The sequence below is a fragment of the Solea solea genome, chromosome 8 (assembly GCF_958295425.1).
Source record: "Solea solea chromosome 8, fSolSol10.1, whole genome shotgun sequence".
In the NCBI taxonomy this organism is placed as follows: domain Eukaryota; kingdom Metazoa; phylum Chordata; class Actinopteri; order Pleuronectiformes; family Soleidae; genus Solea; species Solea solea.
The window spans coordinates 1,222,424-1,248,448 of NC_081141.1; the positions used below are offsets into that span (position 1 = coordinate 1,222,424).

At 35.1% G+C, this 26,025-nt stretch overlaps 1 protein-coding gene across 1 annotated transcript; it reads left to right on the plus strand.

Annotated features, from left to right (window-relative positions):
• The first annotated feature begins 961 nt into the window (after positions 1 to 961).
• gcnt4a (glucosaminyl (N-acetyl) transferase 4a) lies at positions 962 to 21,228 on the plus strand. Its single transcript, XM_058635089.1, has 3 exons — positions 962 to 1,046; positions 1,320 to 1,371; positions 19,594 to 21,228. Exon 3 carries the CDS (start codon positions 19,595 to 19,597, stop codon positions 20,864 to 20,866), a length of 1,272 nt encoding a protein of 423 aa, XP_058491072.1. The 5' UTR covers positions 962 to 1,046; positions 1,320 to 1,371; position 19,594; the 3' UTR covers positions 20,867 to 21,228.
• Positions 21,229 to 26,025: the final 4,797 nt, after the last annotated feature.

Sequence of the window (26,025 nt, forward strand, 5' to 3'; positions counted from 1 at the left end):
AATTAAGCAAACATGTTACAAGTTCAAAATGCTACTTACTTTCTTTATATTGAGCCTCATTTTCATCCCCACCCTGAACGTAAACCAGTAATCCAATGACTTTTGTACCTTCTCTTCACCATTTCTGCCCCTAGTCTAAGTTATTATTGTTATCCTTATTAAATATCAATCACAATACTAATCGTTATTATTCTCATGATTATATCATATTTTATGATAACCATTTTGATTTTTTTTTTTTTTTTTGATGGGCTAAGGTGCATTAAAAGGTGGGCACCAGAAAGAAAGTGCTCCCCCGGGGCAATGATGCTGTCCCGAGGGAGACCTTCCCTCTGTGTGTATATTTATGAAAAAAATAAAAATAAATTCTGAATAGTATTATTAGTCTATTGTGGTGCATTAAAAGACACAGGAGATGGTGAGGGGAAGGACTAAATAACATTTCCATTGGGGATTTGGTGACAACACTGAGGGTCAATACAAGAAAAGTTCCAGTATGGTGATGAAGCAAATAATAATAATAATGAACATATAGTAGATGTAATATAGATATTTATATACATACACACTGTAACTATGAAAATAATAATAAAGTAAGTAAAATATATATTTTTACAAACTTGACTCCAGTTATTTGATAATTAATTAATTTATTTATTCATTCATTAACAAAATCAATCGTCAACTGTTTTGACAATTGATAAATTGGTTTGAGCAGTTTTCTGAGGTTTTCAGTTTTTTTTCAGCTTCTTTAATGTTCTTTTACTCTAATTTCCCTTTTAGGTTCTTGACTTCAAGACTGAGTTACACGTATTCACTGCTGTGCAGCTGTGCTTATGAGAATATGAGAATATGAGAAGTCTTTGCTCTTCATTGGTTAAACAGGTTTAATCATTAGTGAGGGCCTGGTGAGTGTAAGTGCAGTGGGCGGGCGGGTGGACTGACTGACTGCTGGCCCTCTGTCCCTGGTATACTCCTCTCTGTCCTGCTCTCCACTCTGCGATGGAACTCCACCCATAGCAGACGCTGGGCTCCGGACCAGTGCGGTGAGTTTTCTGTCAGAAACAGGAGTAATGTTACTGTTGCTGCTTATTCCTTAGTCTGCTGAATAGCCTGGTTGTAGCAGAGGTGACTGCAGAGTGTAACACAAAGAGCCAGTCTTTAAGGCAGAGCTTGATTCTTGTCACAGCTGAAGGTTTCCTTGTGTTTGACTGCATTTGAGTATGCTTTCTGTTTTTGTCCTTTTGCTTTGACCCTGCACACTTACTGAGCATATACGTATGTTTCTGTCATTATATTGTTTCTTATCTTATATGAAGATTCTGGTGGAGCTGGGAGAAGAACCGTTTAAAGATAACTCCATAGAGCAAGGTAATGAGAGCAGGAACACCACTGCTCATTTCACATTCACACTCAACACAGTTGCGAGAGTTAAACATATCAAATGTGTAATTCTGTAATAGAAAAATAGAAAAACAACACTTATTCGATATTTCAAACTGATTTATTCCCACACTTCACTTCTCAAGGCTAAGTTGATGATGTGACAACTGGCAAAATAAACTAAGTAACTTTCCTTCATGATCGCCTGTGAGGAGCTGTTCATTCTGACTGCACACAAATAAACAGAGCTTCAACAAATCATTCAAACTCTTATTTCCTCATCAGACATCACAACCAATGCACCCTGAAAGGGATAGTTCACTTTTTTAAGTGTGGTTGTACACACTCACACTATTGCCACCTTATCAACAGTGTGCTGCTGAGTGTGTGCAGCTGTGTCTGTGAACCACAGTCCCACTGATAACATAGCTGAGTATGTTTGTGCTCTATCTCACTCGTAACCTTTTCTAGTTGGAAACTGGTGTTTGTAAACCAGCTGTTCTCCCCCAACAAAGTCCATAGAGAAACTCAGTGTATTTTAGGCCAAGAGGACACAAGTGTTGCTGCTCTGCTGCTGTCATGTGAATAAGGTAACTCCAAACAAATGATTTCAGACTGTGGAGTCATAAAATCACTGTGTGAGACAGCAGAGGATCAACAAAAAACTCCTGAGTATGAAGTCATAAATTTAAAAGAATAAAGTCTTAATTTACGAGAATAAAGTCTTAATTTACGAGAATAAAGTCTTAATTTACGAGAATAAAGTCTTAATTTACGAGAATAAAGTCTTAATTTACTAGATTAAGTTCCAGCATACTAAACTATGACTTTTTTGACTGATTTTGGACGACATACTATACTATGACTTTTTTGACAGATTTTGGACGACATACTATACTATGACTTTTTTGACAGATTTTGGACGACATACTATACTATGACTTTTTTGACTGATTTTGGACGACATACTATACTATGACTTTTTTGACAGATTTTGGACGACATACTATACTATGACTTTTTTGACAGATTTTGGACGACATACTATACTATGACTTTTTTGACTGATTTTGGACGACATACTATACTATGACTTTTTTGACAGATTTTGGACGACATACAATACTATGACTTTTTTGACAGATTTTGGACGACATACTATACTATGACTTTTTTGACAGATTTTGGACGACATACTATACTATGACTTTTTTGACTGATTTTGGACGACATACTATACTATGACTTTTTTGACTGATTTTGGACGACATACTATACTATGACTTTTTTGACAGATTTTGGACGACATACTATACTATGACTTTTTTGACAGATTTTGGACGACATACTATACTATGACTTTTTTGACTGATTTTGGACGACATACTATACTATGACTTTTTTGACAGATTTTGGACGACATACAATACTATGACTTTTTTGACAGATTTTGGACGACATACAATACTATGACTTTTTTGACAGATTTTGGACGACATACTATACTATGACTTTTTTGACAGATTTTGGACGACATACTATAGAATGAGTTTTTTGACCGATTTTGGACGACATACTATACTATGACTTTTTTGACAGATTTTGGACGACCTACTATACTATGACTTTTTTGACAGATTTTGAACGACATACTATACTATGACTTTTTTGGGTGATTTTGGACGACATACTATACTATGACTTTTTTTGAGTGATTTTGGACGACATACTATACTATGACTTTTCTGACAGATTTTTGACGACATACTATATTATGACTTTTTTGACTAATTTTGGACGACATACTATACTATGACTTTTTTGACAGATTTTGAACGACATACTATACTATGACTTTTTTGGGTGATTTTGGACGACATACTATACTATGACTTTTTTGACAGATTTTGGACGACATACTATACTATGACTTTTTTGACAGATTTTGGACGACATACTATACTATGACGTTTTGGACCGATTTTGGACGACATACTATACTATGAGTTTTTTGACAGATTTTGGACGACATACTATACTATGACTTTTTTGACAGATTTTGGACGACATATTATAGAATGAGTTTTTTGACAGATTTTGGACGACATACTATACTATGACTTTTTTGACTGATTTCGGACGACATACTATAGAATGAGTTTTTTGACAGATTTTGGACGACATACTATACTATGACATTTTGGACTGATTTTGGACGACATACTATACTATGACTTTTTTGACAGATTTTGGACGACATACTATACTATGACTTTTTTGACCGATTTTGGACGACATACTATACTATGACTTTTTTGACAGATTTTGGACGACATACTATACTATGACTTTTTTGACCGATTTTGGACGACATACTATACTATTGACTTTTTTGACAGATTTTGGACGACCTACTATACTATGACTTTTTTGACAGATTTTGAACGACATACTATACTATGACTTTTTTTGGGTGATTTTGGACGACATACTATACTATGACTTTTTTTTGAGTGATTTTGGACGACATACTATACTATGACTTTTCTGACAGATTTTTGACGACATACTATATTATGACTTTTTTTGACTAATTTTGGACGACATACTATACTATGACTTTTTTGACAGATTTTGAACGACATACTATACTATGACTTTTTTGGGTGATTTTGGACGACATACTATACTATGACTTTTTTGACAGATTTTGGACGACATACTATACTATGACTTTTTTTGACCGATTTTGGACGACATACTATACTATGACGTTTTGGACCGATTTTGGACGACATACTATACTATGACTTTTTTGACAGATTTTGGACGACATATTATAGAATGAGTTTTTTGACAGATTTTGGACGACATACTATACTATGACTTTTTTGACTGATTTCGGACGACATACTATAGAATGAGTTTTTTGACAGATTTTGGACGACATACTATACTATGACATTTTGGACTGATTTTGGACGACATACTATACTATGACTTTTTTGACAGATTTTGGACGACATACTATACTATGACTTTTTTGACCGATTTTGGACGACATACTATACTATGACTTTTTTGACAGATTTTGGACGACATACTATACTATGACTTTTTTGACCGATTTTGGACGACATACTATACTATGACTTTTTTGACAGATTTTGGACGACCTACTATACTATGACTTTTTTGACAGATTTTGAACGACATACTATACTATGACTTTTTTGGGTGATTTTGGACGACATACTATACTATGACTTTTTTTGAGTGATTTTGGACGACATACTATACTATGACTTTTCTGACAGATTTTTGACGACATACTATATTATGACTTTTTTGACTAATTTTGGACGACATACTATACTATGACTTTTTTGACAGATTTTGAACGACATACTATACTATGACTTTTTTGGGTGATTTTGGACGACATACTATACTATGACTTTTTTGACAGATTTTGGACGACATACTATACTATGACTTTTTTGACAGATTTTGGACGACATACTATACTATGACGTTTTGGACCGATTTTGGACGACATACTATACTATGAGTTTTTTGACAGATTTTGGACGACATACTATACTATGACTTTTTTGACAGATTTTGGACGACATACTATACTATGACTTTTTTGACTGATTTCGGAAGACATACTATACTATGACTTTTTTGACAGATTTTGGACGACATACTATACTATGACTTTTTTGACAGATTTTGGACGACATACTATACTATGACTTTTTTGACAGATTTTGGACGACATACTATACTATGACTTTTTTGACCGATTTTGGACGACATACTATACTATGACGTTTTGGACCGATTTTGGACGACATACTATACTATGACTTTTTTGACAGATTTTGGACGACATATTATAGAATGAGTTTTTTGACAGATTTTGGACGACATACTATACTATGACTTTTTTGACTGATTTCGGACGACATACTATAGAATGAGTTTTTTGACAGATTTTGGACGACATACTATACTATGACATTTTGGACTGATTTTGGACGACATACTATACTATGACTTTTTTGACAGATTTTGGACGACATACTATACTATGACTTTTTTGACCGATTTTGGACGACATACTATACTATGACTTTTTTGACAGATTTTGGACGACATACTATACTATGACTTTTTTGACCGATTTTGGACGACATACTATACTATGACTTTTTTGACAGATTTTGGACGACATACTATACTATGACTTTTTTGACAGATTTTGAACGACATACTATACTATGACTTTTTTGGGTGATTTTGGACGACATACTATACTATGACTTTTTTTGAGTGATTTTGGACGACATACTATACTATGACTTTTCTGACAGATTTTTGACGACATACTATATTATGACTTTTTTGACTAATTTTGGACGACATACTATACTATGACTTTTTTGACAGATTTTGAACGACATACTATACTATGACTTTTTTGGGTGATTTTGGACGACATACTATACTATGACTTTTTTGACAGATTTTGGACGACATACTATACTATGACTTTTTTGACAGATTTTGGACGACATACTATACTATGACTTTTTTTGAGTGATTTTGGACGACATACTATACTATGACTTTTCTGACAGATTTTTGACGACATACTATATTATGACTTTTTTGACTAATTTTGGACGACATACTATACTATGACTTTTTTGACAGATTTTGAACGACATACTTTACTATGACTTTTTTGACAGATTTTGAACGACATACTATACTATGACTTTTTTGACTAATTTTGGACGACATACTATACTATGACTTTTTTGGGTGATTTTGGACAACATACTATACTGTGACGTTTTTCACTGTTTTTGGACAACATACTATACTATGACTTTTTTGACTAATTTTGGACGACATACTATACTATGACTTTTATGACAGATTTTGGACGACATACTATACTATGACGTTTTTGACAGATTTTGAACGACATACTATGCTATGACTTTTTTGACTAATTTTGGACGACATACTTTACTATGACTTTTTTGACCGATTTTGAACGACATACTATACTATGACTTTTTTGACAGATTTTGGACGACATACTATGCTATGACTTTTTTGACTAATTTTGGACGACATACTTTACTATGACTTTTTTGACAGATTTTGAACGACATACTATACTATGACTTTTTTGACAGATTTTGGACGACATACTATACTATGACTTTTCTGACAAATTTTGGACGACATACTATACTATGACTTTTTTTGAGTGATTTTGAACGACATACTATACTATGACTTTTCTGACAGATTTTTGACGACATACTATATTATGACTTTTTTGACTAATTTTGGACGACATACTATACTATGACTTTTTTGACAGATTTTGAACGACATACTTTACCATGACTTTTTTGACAGATTTTGAACGACATACTATACTATGACTTTTTTGACTAATTTTGGACAACATACTATACTATGACGTTTTTGACCGATTTTGGACGACATACTATACTATGACTTTTTGGACCTATTTTGGACGACATACTATACTATGACTTTTTTGACAGATTTTGGACGACATACTGTACTATGACTTTTTTGACAGATTTTGGACGACATTCTATACTATGACTTTTTTGGGTGATTTTGGACAACATACTATACTGTGACGTTTTTCACTGTTTTTGGACAACATACAAAACTATGACTTTTTTGACCAATTTTAGGCGACATACTATACTATGACGTTTTTGACCGATTTTGGACGGCATACTATACTATGACTTTTTTGACAGATTTTGGACGACATACTATACTATGACTTTTTTGACCAATTTTAGACGACATACTTTACTATGACGTTGTTGACCGATTTTGGACGGCATACTATACTATGACTTTTTGGACCTATTTTGTAAGACATACTGTACTATGACTTTTTTGACCGATTTTGGACGACATACTATAGTATGACTTTTTTGACAGATTTTGGACGACATACTATACTATGACTTTTTTGACCGATTTTGGACGACATTTTTATACTATGACGTTTTTGACAGATTTTGGACGACATACTATACTATGACTTTTTTGACTGATTTTGGAAAACGTACTACACTATGACGTTTTGGACAGATTTTGGACGACATACTATACCATGACTTTTTTGACAGATTGTGGATCACATACTATATACTGTGTCTTTTTTGACCGATTTTGGACGACATACTATACTATGACGTTTTTGACCAATTTTGGACGACATACTATAGTATGACTTTTTTGACCGATTTTGGACGACATACTATACTATGACGTTTTTGACAGATTTTGGACGACATACTATACTATGACGTTTTTGACCGATTTTGGAAAACATAATATACTATGACGTTTTGGACAGATTTTGGAAAATATACTATAGGATGAAGATGTGACAATACAAGTAGAACAAGATTGGTGTAGTGGTTAGCACTCATGACTTTAATGTAGAAGATCCGGGTTCAATCCCTAGTTGGAACAAACAGACTCTGCAATCCTGAGTCTCCTGAGTTTAATTTTGGATAACATGACTTACTATGACGTTTTTCACTGTTTTTGGACAACATACAAAACTATGACTTTTTGGACCAATTTTAGACGACATACTATACTATGACGTTTTTGGGTGATTTTGGACAACATACTATACTATGACTTTTTTGACTAATTTTGGACAACATACTATACTATGACTTTTTTGACAGATTTTGAACGACATACTATACTATGACTTTTTTGATTAATTTTGGACAACATACTATACTGTGACGTTTTTGACCGATTTTGGACGACATACTATACTATGCCGTTTTGGACCTATTTTGGACGACATACTATACTATGACTTTTTTGACAGATTTTGAACGACATACTATACTATGACTATTTGACAGATTTTGAACGACATACTATACTATGACTTTTTTGACAGATTTTGGACGACATACTATAGAATGACTTTTTGGATAGTCATAGTATAGTATGTCGTCCAAAATCTGTCAAAAAAGTCATCGTATAGTATGTCGTCCAAAATCACCCAAAAAAGTTGTGGTATAGTATGTCGTCCAAAATCACCCAAAAAAGTCATAGTATAGTATGTCGTCCGAAATCTGTCAAAAAACTCATTCTATAGTATGTCGTCCAAAATCGGTCCAAAACTCATTCTATAGTATGTCGTCCAAAATCTGTGAAAAAACTCATTCTATAGTATGTCGTCCAAAATCTGTCCAAAACGTCATAGTATAGTATGTCGTCCAAAATCGGTCAAAAAAGTCATAGTATAGTATGTCGTCCAAAATCAGTCAAAAAAGTCATAGTATAGTATGTCGTCCAAAATCGGTCAAAAAGTCATAGTATAGTATGTCGTCCAAAATCTGTCCAAAACGTCATAGTATAGTATGTCGTCCGAAATCACTCAAAAAAGTCATAGTATAGTATGCCGTCCAAAATCTGTCAAAAAAGTCATACTATAGTATGTCGTCCAAAATCAGTCAAAAAAGTCATAGTATAGTATGTCGTCCAAAATCTGTCAAAAAAGTCATAGTATAGTATGTCGTCCAAAATCTGTCAAAAAAGTCATACTATAGTATGTCGTCCAAAATCAGTCAAAAAAGTCATAGTATAGTATGTCGTCCGAAATCTGTCAAAAAAGTCATAGTATAGTATGTCGTCCAAAATCTGTCAAAAAAGTCATACTATAGTATGTCGTCCAAAATCAGTCAAAAAAGTCACAGTATAGTATGTCGTCCGAAATCTGTCAAAAAAGTCATAGTATAGTATGTCGTCCAAAATCGGTCCAAAACGTCATAGTATAGTATGTCGTCCAAAATCAGTCCAAAATGTCATAGTATAGTATGTCGTCCAAAATCTGTCAAAAAACTCATTCTATAGTATGTCGTCCAATATCTGTCAAAAAAGTCATAGTATAGTATGTCGTCCAAAATCTGTCAAAAAAGTCATACTATAGTATGTCGTCCAAAATCAGTCAAAAAAGTCATAGTATAGTATGTCGTCCAAAATCTGTCAAAAAAGTCATAGTATAGTATGTCGTCCGAAATCAGTCAAAAAAGTCATAGTATAGTATGTCGTCCAAAATCGGTCCAAAACGTCATAGTATAGTATGTCGTCCAAAATCGGTCAAAAACGTCATAGTATAGTATGTCGTTCAAAATCACTCAAAAAAAGTCATAGTATAGTATGTCGTCCAAAATTTGTCAGAAAAGTCATAGTATAGTATGTCGTCCAAAATCTGTCAAAAAAGTCATAGTATAGTATGTCGTTCAAAATCTGTCAAAAAAGTCATAGTATAGTATGTCGTCCAAAATCTGTCAAAAAAGTCATAGTATAGTATGTCGTCCAAAATCACCCAAAAAAGTCATAGTATAGTATGTCGTCCAAAATTTGTCAGAAAAGTCATAGTATAGTATGTCGTCCAAAATCTGTCAAAAAAGTCATAGTATAGTATGTCGTTCAAAATCTGTCAAAAAAGTCATAGTATAGTATGTCGTCCAAAATCTGTCAAAAAAGTCATAGTATAGTATGTCGTTCAAAATCACTCAAAAAAAGTCATAGTATAGTATGTCGTCCAAAATTTGTCCGAAAAGTCATAGTATAGTATGTCGTCCAAAATCTGTCAAAAAAGTCATAGTATAGTATGTCGTTCAAAATCTGTCAAAAAAGTCATAGTATAGTATGTCGTCCAAAATCTGTCAAAAAAGTCATAGTATAGTATGTCGTCCAAAATCACCCAAAAAAGTCATAGTATAGTATGTCGTTCAAAATCTGTCAAAAAAGTCATAGTATAGTATGTCGTCCAAAATTAGTCAAAAAAGTCATAGTATAGTATGTCGTCCGAAATCAGTCAAAAAAGTCATCGTATAGTATGTCGTCCAAAATCACTCAAAAAAGTCATAGTATAGTATGTCGTCCAAAATCTGTCAAAAAAGTCATAGTATAGTATGTCGTCCAAGATCTGTCAAAAAAGTCATAGTATAGTATGTCGTCCAAAATCTGTCAAAAAAGTCATAGTATAGTATGTCGTCCAAAATCTGTCAAAAAAGTCATAGCATAGTTTGTCGTTCAAAATCTGTCAAAAACGTCATAGTATAGTATGTCGTCCAAATCGGTCAAAAAAGTCATAGTACAGTATGTTGTCCAAAATAGGTCCAAAACGGCATAGTATAGTATGTCGTCCAAAATCGGTCAAAAACGTCATAGTATAGTATGTCGTCCGAAATTGGTCACAAACGTCATATATAGTATGTCGTCCAAAATCGGTCAAAAAAGTCATAGTATAGTATGCCGTCCAAAATCGGTCAAAAACGTCATAGTATAGTATGTCGTCCAAAATCGGTCAAAAAAGTCATAGTATAGTTTGCCGTCCAAAATCGGTCAAAAACGTCATAGTATAGTATGTTGTCCAAAATCACCCAAAAAAGTCATAGTATAGTATGTCGTCCAAAATCACTCAAAAAATTCATAGTACAGTATGTCGTCCAAAATCTGTCCAAAACGTCATAGTATAGTATGTTGTCCAAAATCACCCAAAAAAGTCATATTATAGTATGTCGTCCAAAATCTGTCAAAAAAGTCATAGTATAGTATGTCGTCCAAAATAGGTCCAAAAAGTCATAGGATAGTATGTCGTCCAAAATCGGTCAAAAACGTCATAGTATAGTATGTTGTCCAAATTTAGTCAAAAAAGTCATAGTATAGTATGTCGTTCAAAATCTGTCAAAAAAGTCATAGTATAGTATGTCGTTCAAAATCTGTCAAAAAAGTCATAGTATAGTATGTCGTCCAAAATCTGTCAAAAAAGTCATAGTATAGTATGTCGTCCAAAATTAGTCAAAAAAGTCATAGTATAGTATGACGTTCAAAATCTGTCAAAAAAGTCATAGTATAGTATGTCGTTCAAAATCTGTCAAAAAAGTCATAGTATAGTATGTCGTCCAAAATCACCCAAAAAAGTCATAGTATAGTATGTCGTCCAAAATCTGTCAAAAAAGTCATAGTATAGTATGTCGTCCAAAATCTGTCAAAAAAGTCATAGTATAGTATGTCGTCCAAAATCGGTCCAAAACGTCATAGTATAGTATGTCGTCCAAAATCTGTCAAAAAGTCATAGTATAGTATGTCGTCCAAAATCTGTCAAAAAAGTCATAGTATAGTATGTCGTCCAAAATCGGTCCAAAACGTCATAGTATAGTATGTCGTCCAAAATCTGTCAAAAAGTCATAGTATAGTATGTCGTCCAAAATCTGTCAAAAAAGTCATAGTATAGTATGTCGTCCAAAATCTGTCAAAAAAGTCATACTATAGTATGTCGTCCAAAATCAGTCAAAAAAGTCATAGTATAGTATGTCGTCCAAAATCTGTCAAAAAAGTCATAGTATAGTATGTCGTCCGAAATCAGTCAAAAAAGTCATAGTATAGTATGTCGTCCAAAATCGGTCCAAAACGTCATAGTATAGTATGTCGTCCAAAATCGGTCAAAAACGTCATAGTATAGTATGTCGTTCAAAATCACTCAAAAAAAGTCATAGTATAGTATGTCGTCCAAAATTTGTCAGAAAAGTCATAGTATAGTATGTCGTCCAAAATCTGTCAAAAAAGTCATAGTATAGTATGTCGTTCAAAATCTGTCAAAAAAGTCATAGTATAGTATGTCGTCCAAAATCTGTCAAAAAAGTCATAGTATAGTATGTCGTCCAAAATCACCCAAAAAAGTCATAGTATAGTATGTCGTCCAAAATTTGTCAGAAAAGTCATAGTATAGTATGTCGTCCAAAATCTGTCAAAAAAGTCATAGTATAGTATGTCGTTCAAAATCTGTCAAAAAAGTCATAGTATAGTATGTCGTCCAAAATCTGTCAAAAAAGTCATAGTATAGTATGTCGTTCAAAATCACTCAAAAAAAGTCATAGTATAGTATGTCGTCCAAAATTTGTCCGAAAAGTCATAGTATAGTATGTCGTCCAAAATCTGTCAAAAAAGTCATAGTATAGTATGTCGTTCAAAATCTGTCAAAAAAGTCATAGTATAGTATGTCGTCCAAAATCTGTCAAAAAAGTCATAGTATAGTATGTCGTCCAAAATCACCCAAAAAAGTCATAGTATAGTATGTCGTTCAAAATCTGTCAAAAAAGTCATAGTATAGTATGTCGTCCAAAATTAGTCAAAAAAGTCATAGTATAGTATGTCGTCCGAAATCAGTCAAAAAAGTCATCGTATAGTATGTCGTCCAAAATCACTCAAAAAAGTCATAGTATAGTATGTCGTCCAAAATCTGTCAAAAAAGTCATAGTATAGTATGTCGTCCAAGATCTGTCAAAAAAGTCATAGTATAGTATGTCGTCCAAAATCTGTCAAAAAAGTCATAGTATAGTATGTCGTCCAAAATCTGTCAAAAAAGTCATAGCATAGTTTGTCGTTCAAAATCTGTCAAAAACGTCATAGTATAGTATGTCGTCCAAAAAAAGGTCAAAAAAGTCATAGTATAGTATGTCGTCCAAATCGGTCAAAAAAGTCATAGTACAGTATGTTGTCCAAAATAGGTCCAAAACGGCATAGTATAGTATGTCGTCCAAAATCGGTCAAAAACGTCATAGTATAGTATGTCGTCCGAAATTGGTCACAAACGTCATATATAGTATGTCGTCCAAAATCGGTCAAAAAAGTCATAGTATAGTATGCCGTCCAAAATCGGTCAAAAACGTCATAGTATAGTATGTCGTCCAAAATCGGTCAAAAAAGTCATAGTATAGTTTGCCGTCCAAAATCGGTCAAAAACGTCATAGTATAGTATGTTGTCCAAAATCACCCAAAAAAGTCATAGTATAGTATGTCGTCCAAAATCACTCAAAAAATTCATAGTACAGTATGTCGTCCAAAATCTGTCCAAAACGTCATAGTATAGTATGTTGTCCAAAATCACCCAAAAAAGTCATATTATAGTATGTCGTCCAAAATCTGTCAAAAAAGTCATAGTATAGTATGTCGTCCAAAATAGGTCCAAAAAGTCATAGGATAGTATGTCGTCCAAAATCGGTCAAAAACGTCATAGTATAGTATGTTGTCCAAATTTAGTCAAAAAAGTCATAGTATAGTATGTCGTTCAAAATCTGTCAAAAAAGTCATAGTATAGTATGTCGTTCAAAATCTGTCAAAAAAGTCATAGTATAGTATGTCGTCCAAAATCTGTCAAAAAAGTCATAGTATAGTATGTCGTCCAAAATTAGTCAAAAAAGTCATAGTATAGTATGACGTTCAAAATCTGTCAAAAAAGTCATAGTATAGTATGTCGTTCAAAATCTGTCAAAAAAGTCATAGTATAGTATGTCGTCCAAAATCACCCAAAAAAGTCATAGTATAGTATGTCGTCCAAAATCTGTCAAAAAAGTCATAGTATAGTATGTCGTCCAAAATTTGTCAAAAAAGTCATAGTATAGTATGTCGTTCAAAATCTGTCAAAAAAGTCATATTATAGTATGTCGTCCAAAATTAGTCAAAAAAGTCATAGTATAGTATGTCGTCCAAAATCTGTCAGAAAAGTCATAGTATAGTAAGTCGTCCAAAATCACTCAAAAAAGTCATAGTATAGTATGTCGTCCAAAATCACCCAAAAAAGTCATAGTATAGTATGTCGTTCAAAATCTGTCAAAAAAGTCATAGTATAGTATGTCGTTCAAAATCTGTCAAAAAAGTAATACTATAGTATGTCGTCCAAAATCTGTCAAAAAAGTCATAGTATAGTATGTCGTTCAAAATCTGTCAAAAAAGTAATAGTATAGTATGCCGTCCAAAATCTGTCAAAAAAGTCATAGTATAGTATGTCGTCCAAAATCTGTCAAAAAAGGCATAGTATAGTATGTCATCCAAAATCGGTCAAAGAAGTCATAGTATAGTATGTCGTCCAAAATCTGTCAAAAAAGTCATAGTATAGTATGTCGTCCAAAATTAGTCAAAAAAGTCATAGTATAGTATGTCGTCCAAAATCACCCAAAAAAGTCATAGTATAGTATGTCGTTCAAAATCTGTCAAAAAAGTAATACTATAGTATGTCGTCCAAAATCTGTCAAAAAAGTCATAGTATAGTATGTCGTTCAAAATCTGTCAAAAAAGTAATAGTATAGTATGTCGTCCAAAATCTGTCAAAAAAGTCATAGTATAGTATGTCGTCCAAAATCTGTCAAAAAAGTCATAGTATAGTATGTCGTCCAAAATTAGTCAAAAAAGTCATAGTATAGTATGTCGTCCAAAATCTGTCAAAAAAGTCATAGTATAGCATGTCGTCCAAAATTAGTCAAAAAGTCATAGTATAGTATGTCATCCAAAATCGGTCAAAGAAGTCATAGTATAGTATGTCGTCCAAAATCTGTCAAAAAAGTCATAGTATAGTATGTCATCCAAAATTTGTCAAAAAAGTCATAGTATAGTATGTCGTTCAAAATCTGTCAAAAAAGTCATAGTATAGTATGTCGTCCAAAATTAGTCAAAAAAGTCATAGTATAGTATGTCGTTCAAAATCTGTCAAAAAAGTAATACTATAGTATGTCGTCCAAAATCTGTCAAAAAAGTCATAGTATAGTATGTCGTTCAAAATCTGTCAAAAAAGTAATAGTATAGTATGCCGTCCAAAATCTGTCAAAAAAGTCATAGTATAGTATGTCGTCCAAAATCTGTCAAAAAAGGCATAGTATAGTATGTCATCCAAAATCGGTCAAAGAAGTCATAGTATAGTATGTCGTCCAAAATCTGTCAAAAAAGTCATAGTATAGTATGTCGTCCAAAATTAGTCAAAAAAGTCATAGTATAGTATGTCGTCCAAAATCACCCAAAAAAGTCATAGTATAGTATGTCGTTCAAAATCTGTCAAAAAAGTAATACTATAGTATGTCGTCCAAAATCTGTCAAAAAAGTCATAGTATAGTATGTCGTTCAAAATCTGTCAAAAAAGTAATAGTATAGTATGTCGTCCAAAATCTGTCAAAAAAGTCATAGTATAGTATGTCGTCCAAAATCTGTCAAAAAAGTCATAGTATAGTATGTCGTCCAAAATTAGTCAAAAAAGTCATAGTATAGTATGTCGTCCAAAATCTGTCAAAAAAGTCATAGTATAGCATGTCGTCCAAAATCTGTTAAAAACATCATAGTATAGTATGTCGTCCAAAATCGGTCAAAAAAGTCATAGTATAGTATGTCGTCCAAAATCTGTCAAAAAAGTCATAGTATAGTATGTCATCCAAAATTTGTCAAAAAAGTCATAGTATAGTATGTCGTTCAAAATCTGTCAAAAAAGTCATAGTATAGTATGTCGTCCAAAATTAGTCAAAAAAGTCATAGTATAGTATGTCGTCCAAAATCTGTCAGAAAAGTAATACTATAGTATGTCGTCCAAAATCTGTCAAAAAAGTCATAGTATAGTATGTCGTTCAAAATCTGTCAAAAAAGTCATAGTATAGTATGTCGTCCAAAATCTGTCAAAAAAGTCATAGTATAGTATGTCGTCCAAAATCACTCAAAAAAGTCATAGTATAGTATGTCGTCCAAAATCACCCAAAAAAGTCATAGTATAGTATGTCGTTCAAAATCTGTCAAAAAAGTAATACTATAGTATGTCGTCCAAAATCTGTCAAAAAAGTCATAGTATAGTATGTCGTTCAAAATCTGTCAAAAAAGTAATAGTATAGTATGTCGTCCAAAATCTGTCAAAAAAGTCATAGTATAGTATGTCGTCCAAAATCTGTCAAAAAAGTCATAGTATAGTATGTCGTCCAAAATTAGTCAAAAAAGTCATAGTATAGTATGTCGACCAAAATCTGTCAAAAAAGTCATAGTATAGTATGTCGTCCAAAATTATTCAAAAAGTCATAGTATAGTATGTCATCCAAAATCGGTCAAAGAAGTCATAGTATAGTATGTCGTCCAAAATCTGTCAAAAAAGTCATAGTATAGTATGTCATCCAAAATTTGTCAAAAAAGTCATAGTATAGTATGTCGTTCAAAATCTGTCAAAAAAGTCATAGTATAGTATGTCGTCCAAAATTAGTCAAAAAAGTCATAGTATAGTATGTCGTCCAAAATCTGTCAGAAAAGTAATACTATAGTATGTCGTCCAAAATCTGTCAAAAAAGTCATAGTATAGTATGTCGTTCAAAATCTGTCAAAAAAGTCATAGTATAGTATGTCGTCCAAAATCTGTCAAAAAAGTCATAGTATATAGTATGTCGTCCAAAATCGGTCAAAAAAGTCATACTATAGTATGTCGTCCAAAATCTGTCAAAAAAGTCATAGTATAGTATGTCATCCAAAATCGGTCAAAGAAGTCATAGTATAGTATGTCGTCCAAAATCTGTCAAAAAAGTCATAGTATAGTATGTCGTTCAAAATCTGTCAAAAAAGTCATAGCATAGTATGTCGTTCAAAATCTGTTAAAAACATCATAGTATAGTATGTCGTCCAAAATCGGTCAAAAAAGTCATAGTATAGTATGTCGTCCAAAATCGGTCAAAAAAGTCATAGTACAGTATGTCGTCCAAAATAGGTCCAAAACGGCATAGTATAGTATGTCGTCCAAAATCGGTCAAAAACGTCATAGTATAGTTTGTCGTCCGAAATTGGTCCCAAACGTCATAGTATAGTATGTCATCCAAAATCGGTCAAAAAAGTCATAGTATAGTATGCCGTCCAAAATCGGTCAAAAAACGTCATAGTATAGTATGTCGTCCAAAATTAGTCAAAAACGTCATAGTATAGTATGTCGTCCAAAATTAGTCAAAAAAGTCATAGTATAGTATGTCGACCAAAATCTGTCAAAAAAGTCATAGTATAGTATGTCGTCCAAAATCTGTCAGAAAAGTCATAGTATAGTAAGTCGTCCAAAATCACTCAAAAAAGTCATAGTATAGTATGTCGTCCAAAATCACCCAAAAAAGTCATAGTATAGTATGTCGTTCAAAATCTGTCAAAAAAGTAATACTATAGTATGTCGTCCAAAATCTGTCAAAAAAGTCATAGTATAGTATGTCGTTCAAAATCTGTCAAAAAAGTCATAGTATAGTATGTCGTCCAAAATCTGTCAAAAAAAAGTCATAGTATAGTATGTCGTCCAAAATCTGTCAAAAAAGTCATAGTATAGTATGTCGTCCAAAATTAGTCAAAAAAGTCATAGTATAGTATGTCGACCAAAATCTGTCAAAAAAGTCATAGTATAGTATGTCGTCCAAAATTAGTCAAAAAGTCATAGTATAGTATGTCATCCAAAATCGGTCAAAGAAGTCATAGTATAGTATGTCGTCCAAAATCTGTCAAAAAAGTCATAGTATAGTATGTCGTCCAAAATCACTCAAAAAAGTCATAGTATAGTATGTCGTCCAAAATCACCCAAAAAAGTCATAGTATAGTATGTCGTTCAAAATCTGTCAAAAAAGTAATACTATAGTATGTCGTCCAAAATCTGTCAAAAAAGTCATAGTATAGTATGTCGTTCAAAATCTGTCAAAAAAGTAATAGTATAGTATGTCGTCCAAAATCTGTCAAAAAAGTCATAGTATAGTATGTCGTCCAAAATCTGTCAAAAAAGTCATAGTATAGTATGTCGTCCAAAATTAGTCAAAAAAGTCATAGTATAGTATGTCGACCAAAATCTGTCAAAAAAGTCATAGTATAGTATGTCGTCCAAAATTAGTCAAAAAGTCATAGTATAGTATGTCATCCAAAATCGGTCAAAGAAGTCATAGTATAGTATGTCGTCCAAAATCTGTCAAAAAAGTCATAGTATAGTATGTCATCCAAAATTTGTCAAAAAAGTCATAGTATAGTATGTCGTTCAAAATCTGTCAAAAAAGTCATAGTATAGTATGTCGTCCAAAATCTGTCAAAAAAGTCATAGTATAGTATGTCGTTCAAAATCTGTTAAAAACATCATAGTATAGTATGTCGTCCAAAATCGGTCAAAAAAGTCATAGTATAGTATGTCGTCCAAAATCGGTCAAAAAAGTCATAGTACAGTATGTCGTCCAAAATAGGTCCAAAACGGCATAGTATAGTTGACGTCCAAAATCGGTCAAAAACGTCATAGTATAGTATGTCGTCCAAAATCGGTCAAAAAAGTCATAGTATAGTATGTCGTCCAAAATCAGTCAAAAACGTCATAGTATAGTATGTCGTCCAAAATCAGTCAAAAAAGTCATAGTATAGTATGTCGTCCAAAATCTGTCAAAAAAGTCATAGTATAGTATGTCGTTCAAAATCTGTTAAAAACATCATAGTATAGTATGTCGTCCAAAATCGGTCAAAAAAGTCATAGTATAGTATGTCGTCCAAAATCGGTCAAAAAAGTCATAGTACAGTATGTCGTCCAAAATAGGTCCAAAACGGCATAGTATAGTATGTCGTCCAAAATCGGTCAAAAACGTCATAGTATAGTATGTCGTCCGAAATTGGTCCCAAACGTCATAGTATAGTATGTCATCCAAAATCGGTCAAAAAAGTCATAGTATAGTATGCCGTCCAAAATCGGTCAAAAAACGTCATAGTATAGTATGTCATCTAAAATTGGTCAAAAAAGTCATAGTTTTGTATGTTGTCCAAAAACAGTGAAAAACGTCATAGTATAGTATGTTGTCCAAAATCACCCAAAAAAGTCATAGTATAGTATGTCGTCCAAAATCACCCAAAAAAGTCATAGTACAGTATGTCGTCCAAAATCTGTCAGAAAAGTCATAGTATAGTATGTCGTCCAAAATTAGTCAAAAAAGTCATAGTATAGTATGTCGTCCAAAATCGGTCAAAGAAGTCATAGTATAGTATGTCGTCCAAAATCTGTCAAAAAAGTCATAGTATAGTATGTCGTCCAAAATCGGTCAAAGAAGTCATAGTATAGTATGTCGTCCAAAATCTGTCAAAAAAGTCATAGTATAGTATGTCGTCCAAATTTTTGAGTGTGTAAAAAGTGTCATGCTCACCTCACTCCTATGTAACCTTCAGATCAAAATTAGACACCATAGAGGTCACTGACCTCTTACACCAGTGATTGAATTTGCTATAACATTAACCTTCATAAGTTACTTAAATAAAATGAGAATACAAATTCATGTCTTGTTTATTCTTTTTTTTGCTCTTTGCTCCCAGAATGAAAATACGATGTGTCCGGTGCCTTCAAAACGTGAAACACAGGTGTCTCCTGTTTTCTCTGTTTGTGCTGGCGGTCTGTCTGCTGGTCTACATTAAAGTGACGCCGAGGGACAGTGTCTACATTGATCCTTATGGAATCCCAGCCAGCGTCTACGGAATTCTCAACCACAAGTATAACATCAACTGCACAGCCATTTACGAGCTCGACCCCATGGAAATAGGCAAAACTCTTGAGATTAGAAGGAAAGTGGCCGTGGACGTGGATGATGAGAGCACACTGAGTCTAACTTCAGACTGTCAAACATTCATCAGAGCAAGGGCTTACAATCAAGTTCCTGTGTCGGAGGCGGAGCGGAGCTTCCCGCTGGCTTATTCTCTGGTGGTGCATAAAAATGCACCCATGGTGGAGCGTGTTCTTCATGCCATCTACGCACCTCATAACATCTACTGCATTCACTATGATCAGAAGTCCTCCCCAGTGTTCATAAAGGCCGTTCAAAACCTGGCTCGGTGCATTCCAAATGTTTTCATCGCCTCCAGACTGGAGTCTGTGGAATACGCCCACATCACCAGGCTGTATGCCGACCTCAACTGCCTCTCTGACCTGATGAGGTCTGAGGTCAAGTGGAAGTATGCCATCAACCTGTGTGGCCAGGACTTTCCTCTGAAGTCAAACTATGAGCTGGTGCTTGAACTGAAGCAACTGAATGGCAGTAACATGCTGGAGACCAGTCGCCCCAGTGAATTCAAGAAGCAGCGTTTCCACTTCCAGCACGAGCTTAAGAAAGTGCCCTACGAGTATCATCGCATGCCCGTGAAAACCACGGCGGCCAAAGACGCTCCTCCTCATGGGATCCAGATGTTCGTTGGCAGCGCATTTTTCGTCCTGTCGTGGGATTTTGTGAATCACATCAGCAGCAGCCAGGTAGCGAAGGACTTCCTGTCATGGTCTGCTGACACGTACTCACCAGACGAACACTTCTGGGCCACACTCTCCAGGCTGCCTGGAGTTCCAGGACATATTCCCAGGTCAGAAGCAGATATTACCGATCTGAGGAGTAAGACGCGACTCGTAAAGTGGAACTACTTAGAAGGAAAACTTTACCCCGCCTGCACGGGCACACACGTGAGGAGTGTTTGCATTTACGGAGCTGCCGAACTGCGCTGGCTCCTGAACTATGGCCACTGGTTTGCTAACAAATTTGACCCTAAAGTGGATCCATTCCTGCTGACATGTTTGGAGGAGAAACTGATGGAAAAGCGTCTGTGATCAAGCAAATATGATCGTTTAAGGGAGACTTGGTGTTTATTATGTGAATAGACAAAGATTTGAAAGTATTTTAAATCTGCATTTGACAGTTTATTAGGAAGGGGATTAGGGCCACATGTGATTATTAATATGAAAAAAAATAAAAATAAAGTTTAATTATTCTGAATTCTGACATCAAAGTTCAATTCTGACTTTAATCTCAGAATTCTGGCTTCATTTTATTTCTTTTTGCTTCCAAAAAAGTCACACGTGGCCCTAATCCTCTTCCATGAATAGCCCATATTTTTTATTCTGATTAATATATACATTTTTACAAAATTAAAGGATGTCATGAAAACCTGTTCTGGCAGGATATTATGGTATAGACCGAGCCAGTGTTTACTCAATTGGGAGTCTTCTTTTTCAGTCGTTCCAATGACCAATTACACTGTCCATGTTGTGACGGTGTTTGATGGTGGACACTACTTTTACTGTAAGGTGAGAATTCGTCGCCATGTTGACCTCAGTGTGTGGGAATGAAACTGCAGATTTTTAACAAAGAGAAGAACACTCCTCCACTCCTCCTTCTATGGCAAGAGACCACTTTAAATCGCTGATGTTTCTATTCTATTCATCATATAAATGCCTATCAGTACTTTACTATACTGTAAACACCCATAGACAGAGTTGATGGGCCGGTGGTCACCCTGGCTGAAATGAGACTCGCTCACTGTGAATGGAAAGGTAATGTGACACGAGGATGTCCTGCAGCGCTGCAGAAGTAACAGGTGGTGGCTGCAAAAGCATCCGCTTTCTGTCTGTTTGGCTGCTAAATAGTTAAATCAGGTATTGTCCCTCACAGCATGACTTTGAGGAACATAATAGGAGTCAAATGGCTCGCTCCTTAGTTTTACTATGATGAGTATTCGTTTGCAGCTTTGAAAAAGGCAGAGGCCCCGGCATCTATAATGAAATACTTTTAAATCTTGCCATTTGTTACCAAGGAGGTTATGTTTTTGTCTGTAAGTTTGTCCTTCTGTGAGGAAGACAAATCCAACTGAACATTTTAGTAAATGATAGGAGAGCCGGTCAGAACAAGGGCCTCTCTGCATGGAGTTTGCATGTTCTCCCCGTGTGTGTGTGTGTTTCCTCCCACAGTACAAACAACATGCAGTAAAGGGATTAGGTGAATTTGACTCTCTAAATTGACCGTCGGTGTGAGAGTGAATGGTTGTTTGTCTCTGGAACCTGTGACGGAGAAAGCGAACCATACCATGATGGAAACACAGCATATGTTCATAACATGAGTGGAGTTTTTTAGACACCGCTCTGCAGTGGCAGGAAGCACCACCTCAGATATCACACAACATCACACGGGCAGCTACAATAGACCTTGTGTCAGGGATTAAAGTTCTCCATTACGACGACAAGAGGCCATGAATGAGTAACCCAGAATGCATATAATCATCTCTTTGTTGTGATTAGTTGCTCAGGTTCTTCGCCTCTCGTCTTGTTATGCCCTCGTTATGTCAGACCGGATATTCCCATTATTTTGGGGCAGTCCTAAACACATTAATTAATACGTAACAAATGTATTATATAGAGCTCCGGTAGATGACATTAGAGATTGAGAAAGCATGGTGTACATTTCCATCTGTGAGTCGCAAACTGTAGTTCAGTTTAACACGCAGGATCCAGCAGAGCTCGCGGTTAAGCACCAGACAGACTGAACGATACCAGACCTAAAAAGTCTCAGTACCCCTCTCAAAAACAAGGGTCTGCAGTGAAGATGCTCTAAAGCACGTCACTCACTCTCGATGTCCGCCTGTTGCTGACATGCTAACAGGCAGACACATGCTCAATATTTATAAATATTAATATTTAATTATAAATAATTTAATAATTAAAAAAATAATAATTATAAATAAAACAGTCAGCAGGACAGTTGTGTTTTAGCACTGTTTTAGTTCCAGGAAGCAGCAGCTGGTGATGACACATTTAAAACCACAACATTTTTATACGCAAGTAAAATCTAGAAATCTGTAGCGTGGTATTTTCAGAATAAGATAAGACTTCTACATTTACAGTTTTACAGCAGCAAAGACAGTAAAGATAAAGGTAATCTGATCTGTAATCTGTGAACGTGCAGCTTTCACAATATCTGGCCTCCACTGCACTGTTTTCAACTGGGATTTCAGGAACTGTTTAAAGGTCATGGTTGTACATATTATATATATGTGTGTTATCTAATGTTCAGGAGTGGGACCACACCTCAGTGTCTGTCTCTCTACTCTTTTCCTTAGATGGCATCTGCTGTTCCTGGGAGCTGCAGCAGAACCCCTGCGGAGGTTTCTCATCATGCTTATGTCGCGTGGATATAACGAGACTTTCTTTTCCTTTTGTTAGTATAGATAAGAATATACAAGAAGTGTCGCAGGCCTGTCTTTGTCTTTGGACATTCCCAAATACAGTTCTTTGCCCAGTAAAGGGTTAAAGGTCCATGGTTTTCATGGTTATCATAAGCAGTGGATGCAGGTATCACTGAGGTCTCACACACTGGCTTCTTTGGTCCTCCCCTCCTGTGTTCGCCTGCCGCTCACAATAAACTCAATTCATGGCTGCAGCACAGAGCAGAGGGGTTACAGAGGACAGGTGAAATTTGAGGACGAAAACCTGTGCCCCCCTTCTTACATGTCTGTCCATCTGCAGGTATACAATGAACAATATGGGGCATTCTTTCCCTGTGGTCTGGTATGTTGTGCACAGTCCAAGTTTCTTCTTCTACGATGGCACATGTCGAAATGTTCTTCACGACGTATAAAAAAAGGTTATTATAGTTAACGAAAAGTAACGAAAACTAAAATTGAAAAAACATTTTCGTCAACTGAAATAAAACTAAAACTAGAGTTGTGCTCAGTTTTCGTCTTTGTAAATTCATCTCATACATCATACTTTTGGGTTCATATGAAGTATACAGTATTTATCTGTAGTATCCCACTTCACCATCGGGTGGCGGTACAAGTCTGGACGCAGGGAATAGGACGCAAATTCAGGTTGCACATGCTCTGTCCACACACACCCAACGCACTCTTTACGTGTGATTCCAAAATCTGTGCGTGGAAGTATTCCAGGGCCGTCAGGAAGGAGAAGCCGAAAGTACCTCGACCTAAATATGTGAGAAATTTAAAACAATGTGAGCCTGTTAACGATGAAAAGGGCAATAAAAATGATAATTAAAATGTCTTTCAAACCATATATATTCAGAATAAAAGTGTGCATCCATTTGAATGGAGATCACAAATAAAAAGTATGTTACATTAAACCTTCAGGGGATTTGTGAGCTGTCAGCTGCACCTCAGCACGTCCAAACTCTGCTCTGCCCCATTTCCTGTGGTGATGACGTGTCACACCAAGAACTTACAGAAGGATTGTGACTCACTCTGCAACTTTACACCTGTCAATATAACGTATTTATTGGCTTTAAACTTCGCTTTCAAACCTGGATATTTGGTGTGTGGCACGTCCAAGAGTCTCACCTCTGTCTCGCCAGCAAATACTTTTGCGTGATACAGTTTCATAATTTGTGAACACAATGTTGACTTTGTAATTAACTCCTTATCTTTGATGCTCTGTGATTTGGCAACAGAGCATCAAAGATAAGGAGTTAATTACAAAGTCAACATTCGCTGGACGACCAAAACCCAAGCAACAAAGACATTCTGCCTCTGTGATATGATATAAAAGGCGAGTGAGAAGTAAATACTCGGGCTTATCTCTGAAGATATGGTTCTGCTCCAGGCCTAACCCTTTCTTTAACTCACTGAGAGAAGCTTGTTTGTTGTTGCACAGTCGTCCAAACAGGTAGAGACTTATTTTCTTATTTTCATTAGCATGAAGGGACAGCTTTATAAGTGACGACTGATGAAAAAAACGGCCCATAGAGCCCAGTTCTGGGAGCATAATGGAGGCCTTGTCTGTGCAGACAGCCGCCGCTTCAAACCAACACGTCCCGACGTGAGTGAATTACCTGGAATAACAGAGTTCTGTAACATTTCTCACCGCGGAGGTGCAGAGGAGTAACGGCCAACTCATACTTTCCATTTCTGCCACGGACCGCATGATGTAACTGCTGTCATCTGCCCATGTCCTGATCACACGTCACTGTGCAGCCCGGACGTGACTCTCTGCACACAGCTAATGCACCAACTGTGTGTTCTCGTGATAGAAAAACACTAAAGATACTTGTTTTGAAGAGAGACTGGACATCAGTGTTTAAAATATGGAAAAAAGGCTTATTTACAGAGCGTCTGCTTAAGGCCCCATGACGGAGATGTGAAGAAAATACACGTCTTAACATATTAAAGAAAACTAAATATATTGAGATATCTAAAAAGTGTTGTGCTCAAGTTATTTGGTTTTATTTTGTAGATTTTCTGATTTAGTGCACATTTGCACATCTGTTTAAGTTTAAAAAAAACTGCTTTACTTGTTTAGTTCCTGTTCAGTTTCACCACAGTTAGAGCGTCACTTCAAATACAGAAGAGTAAATTAAATTAAAGTGTAAAAAATTCAGCTGAGGGCCAGCCCTGCTTATTTAGATGAAACGCCAAGAAATAAGACCTATAAGAGAGCCTGACGCCACGCCCACTGGGAGGCGCCAAAGCTCCACAAGGGCTTATGAAGTCTTCTTGATTTTAAGGGAGAAATGTTTTGTGAAATAATGATTATAATAATAATTATATTAATATCATAATTTCTTCATCATATACAGTATATTAAAAAAAGAAATACTAAGAATGCATATGTGAACACTCGCTGTGTTAGACGTGTAATCTTGAATTAACCCTGTCCTTTTTACTTGTTGGAATATACGAACCATAAAATGTACATTTCCAAAAATTTACAAGTGTCTCCACTATGTGTTTTTGTACTGTGGGAGGAAACTGGAGAAGCCTTCAGGAGAACATGCACACACAAGGAGAACATGGAGAACATGCACACACAAGGAGGACATGGATAACATGCACACACGAGGAGAACATGGAGAACATGCACACACAAGGAGAACATGGAGAACATGCACACACAAGGAGAACATGGAGAACATGCACACACGAGGAGAACATGGAGAACATGCACACACGAGGAGAACATGGAGAACATGCACACACAAGGAGAAC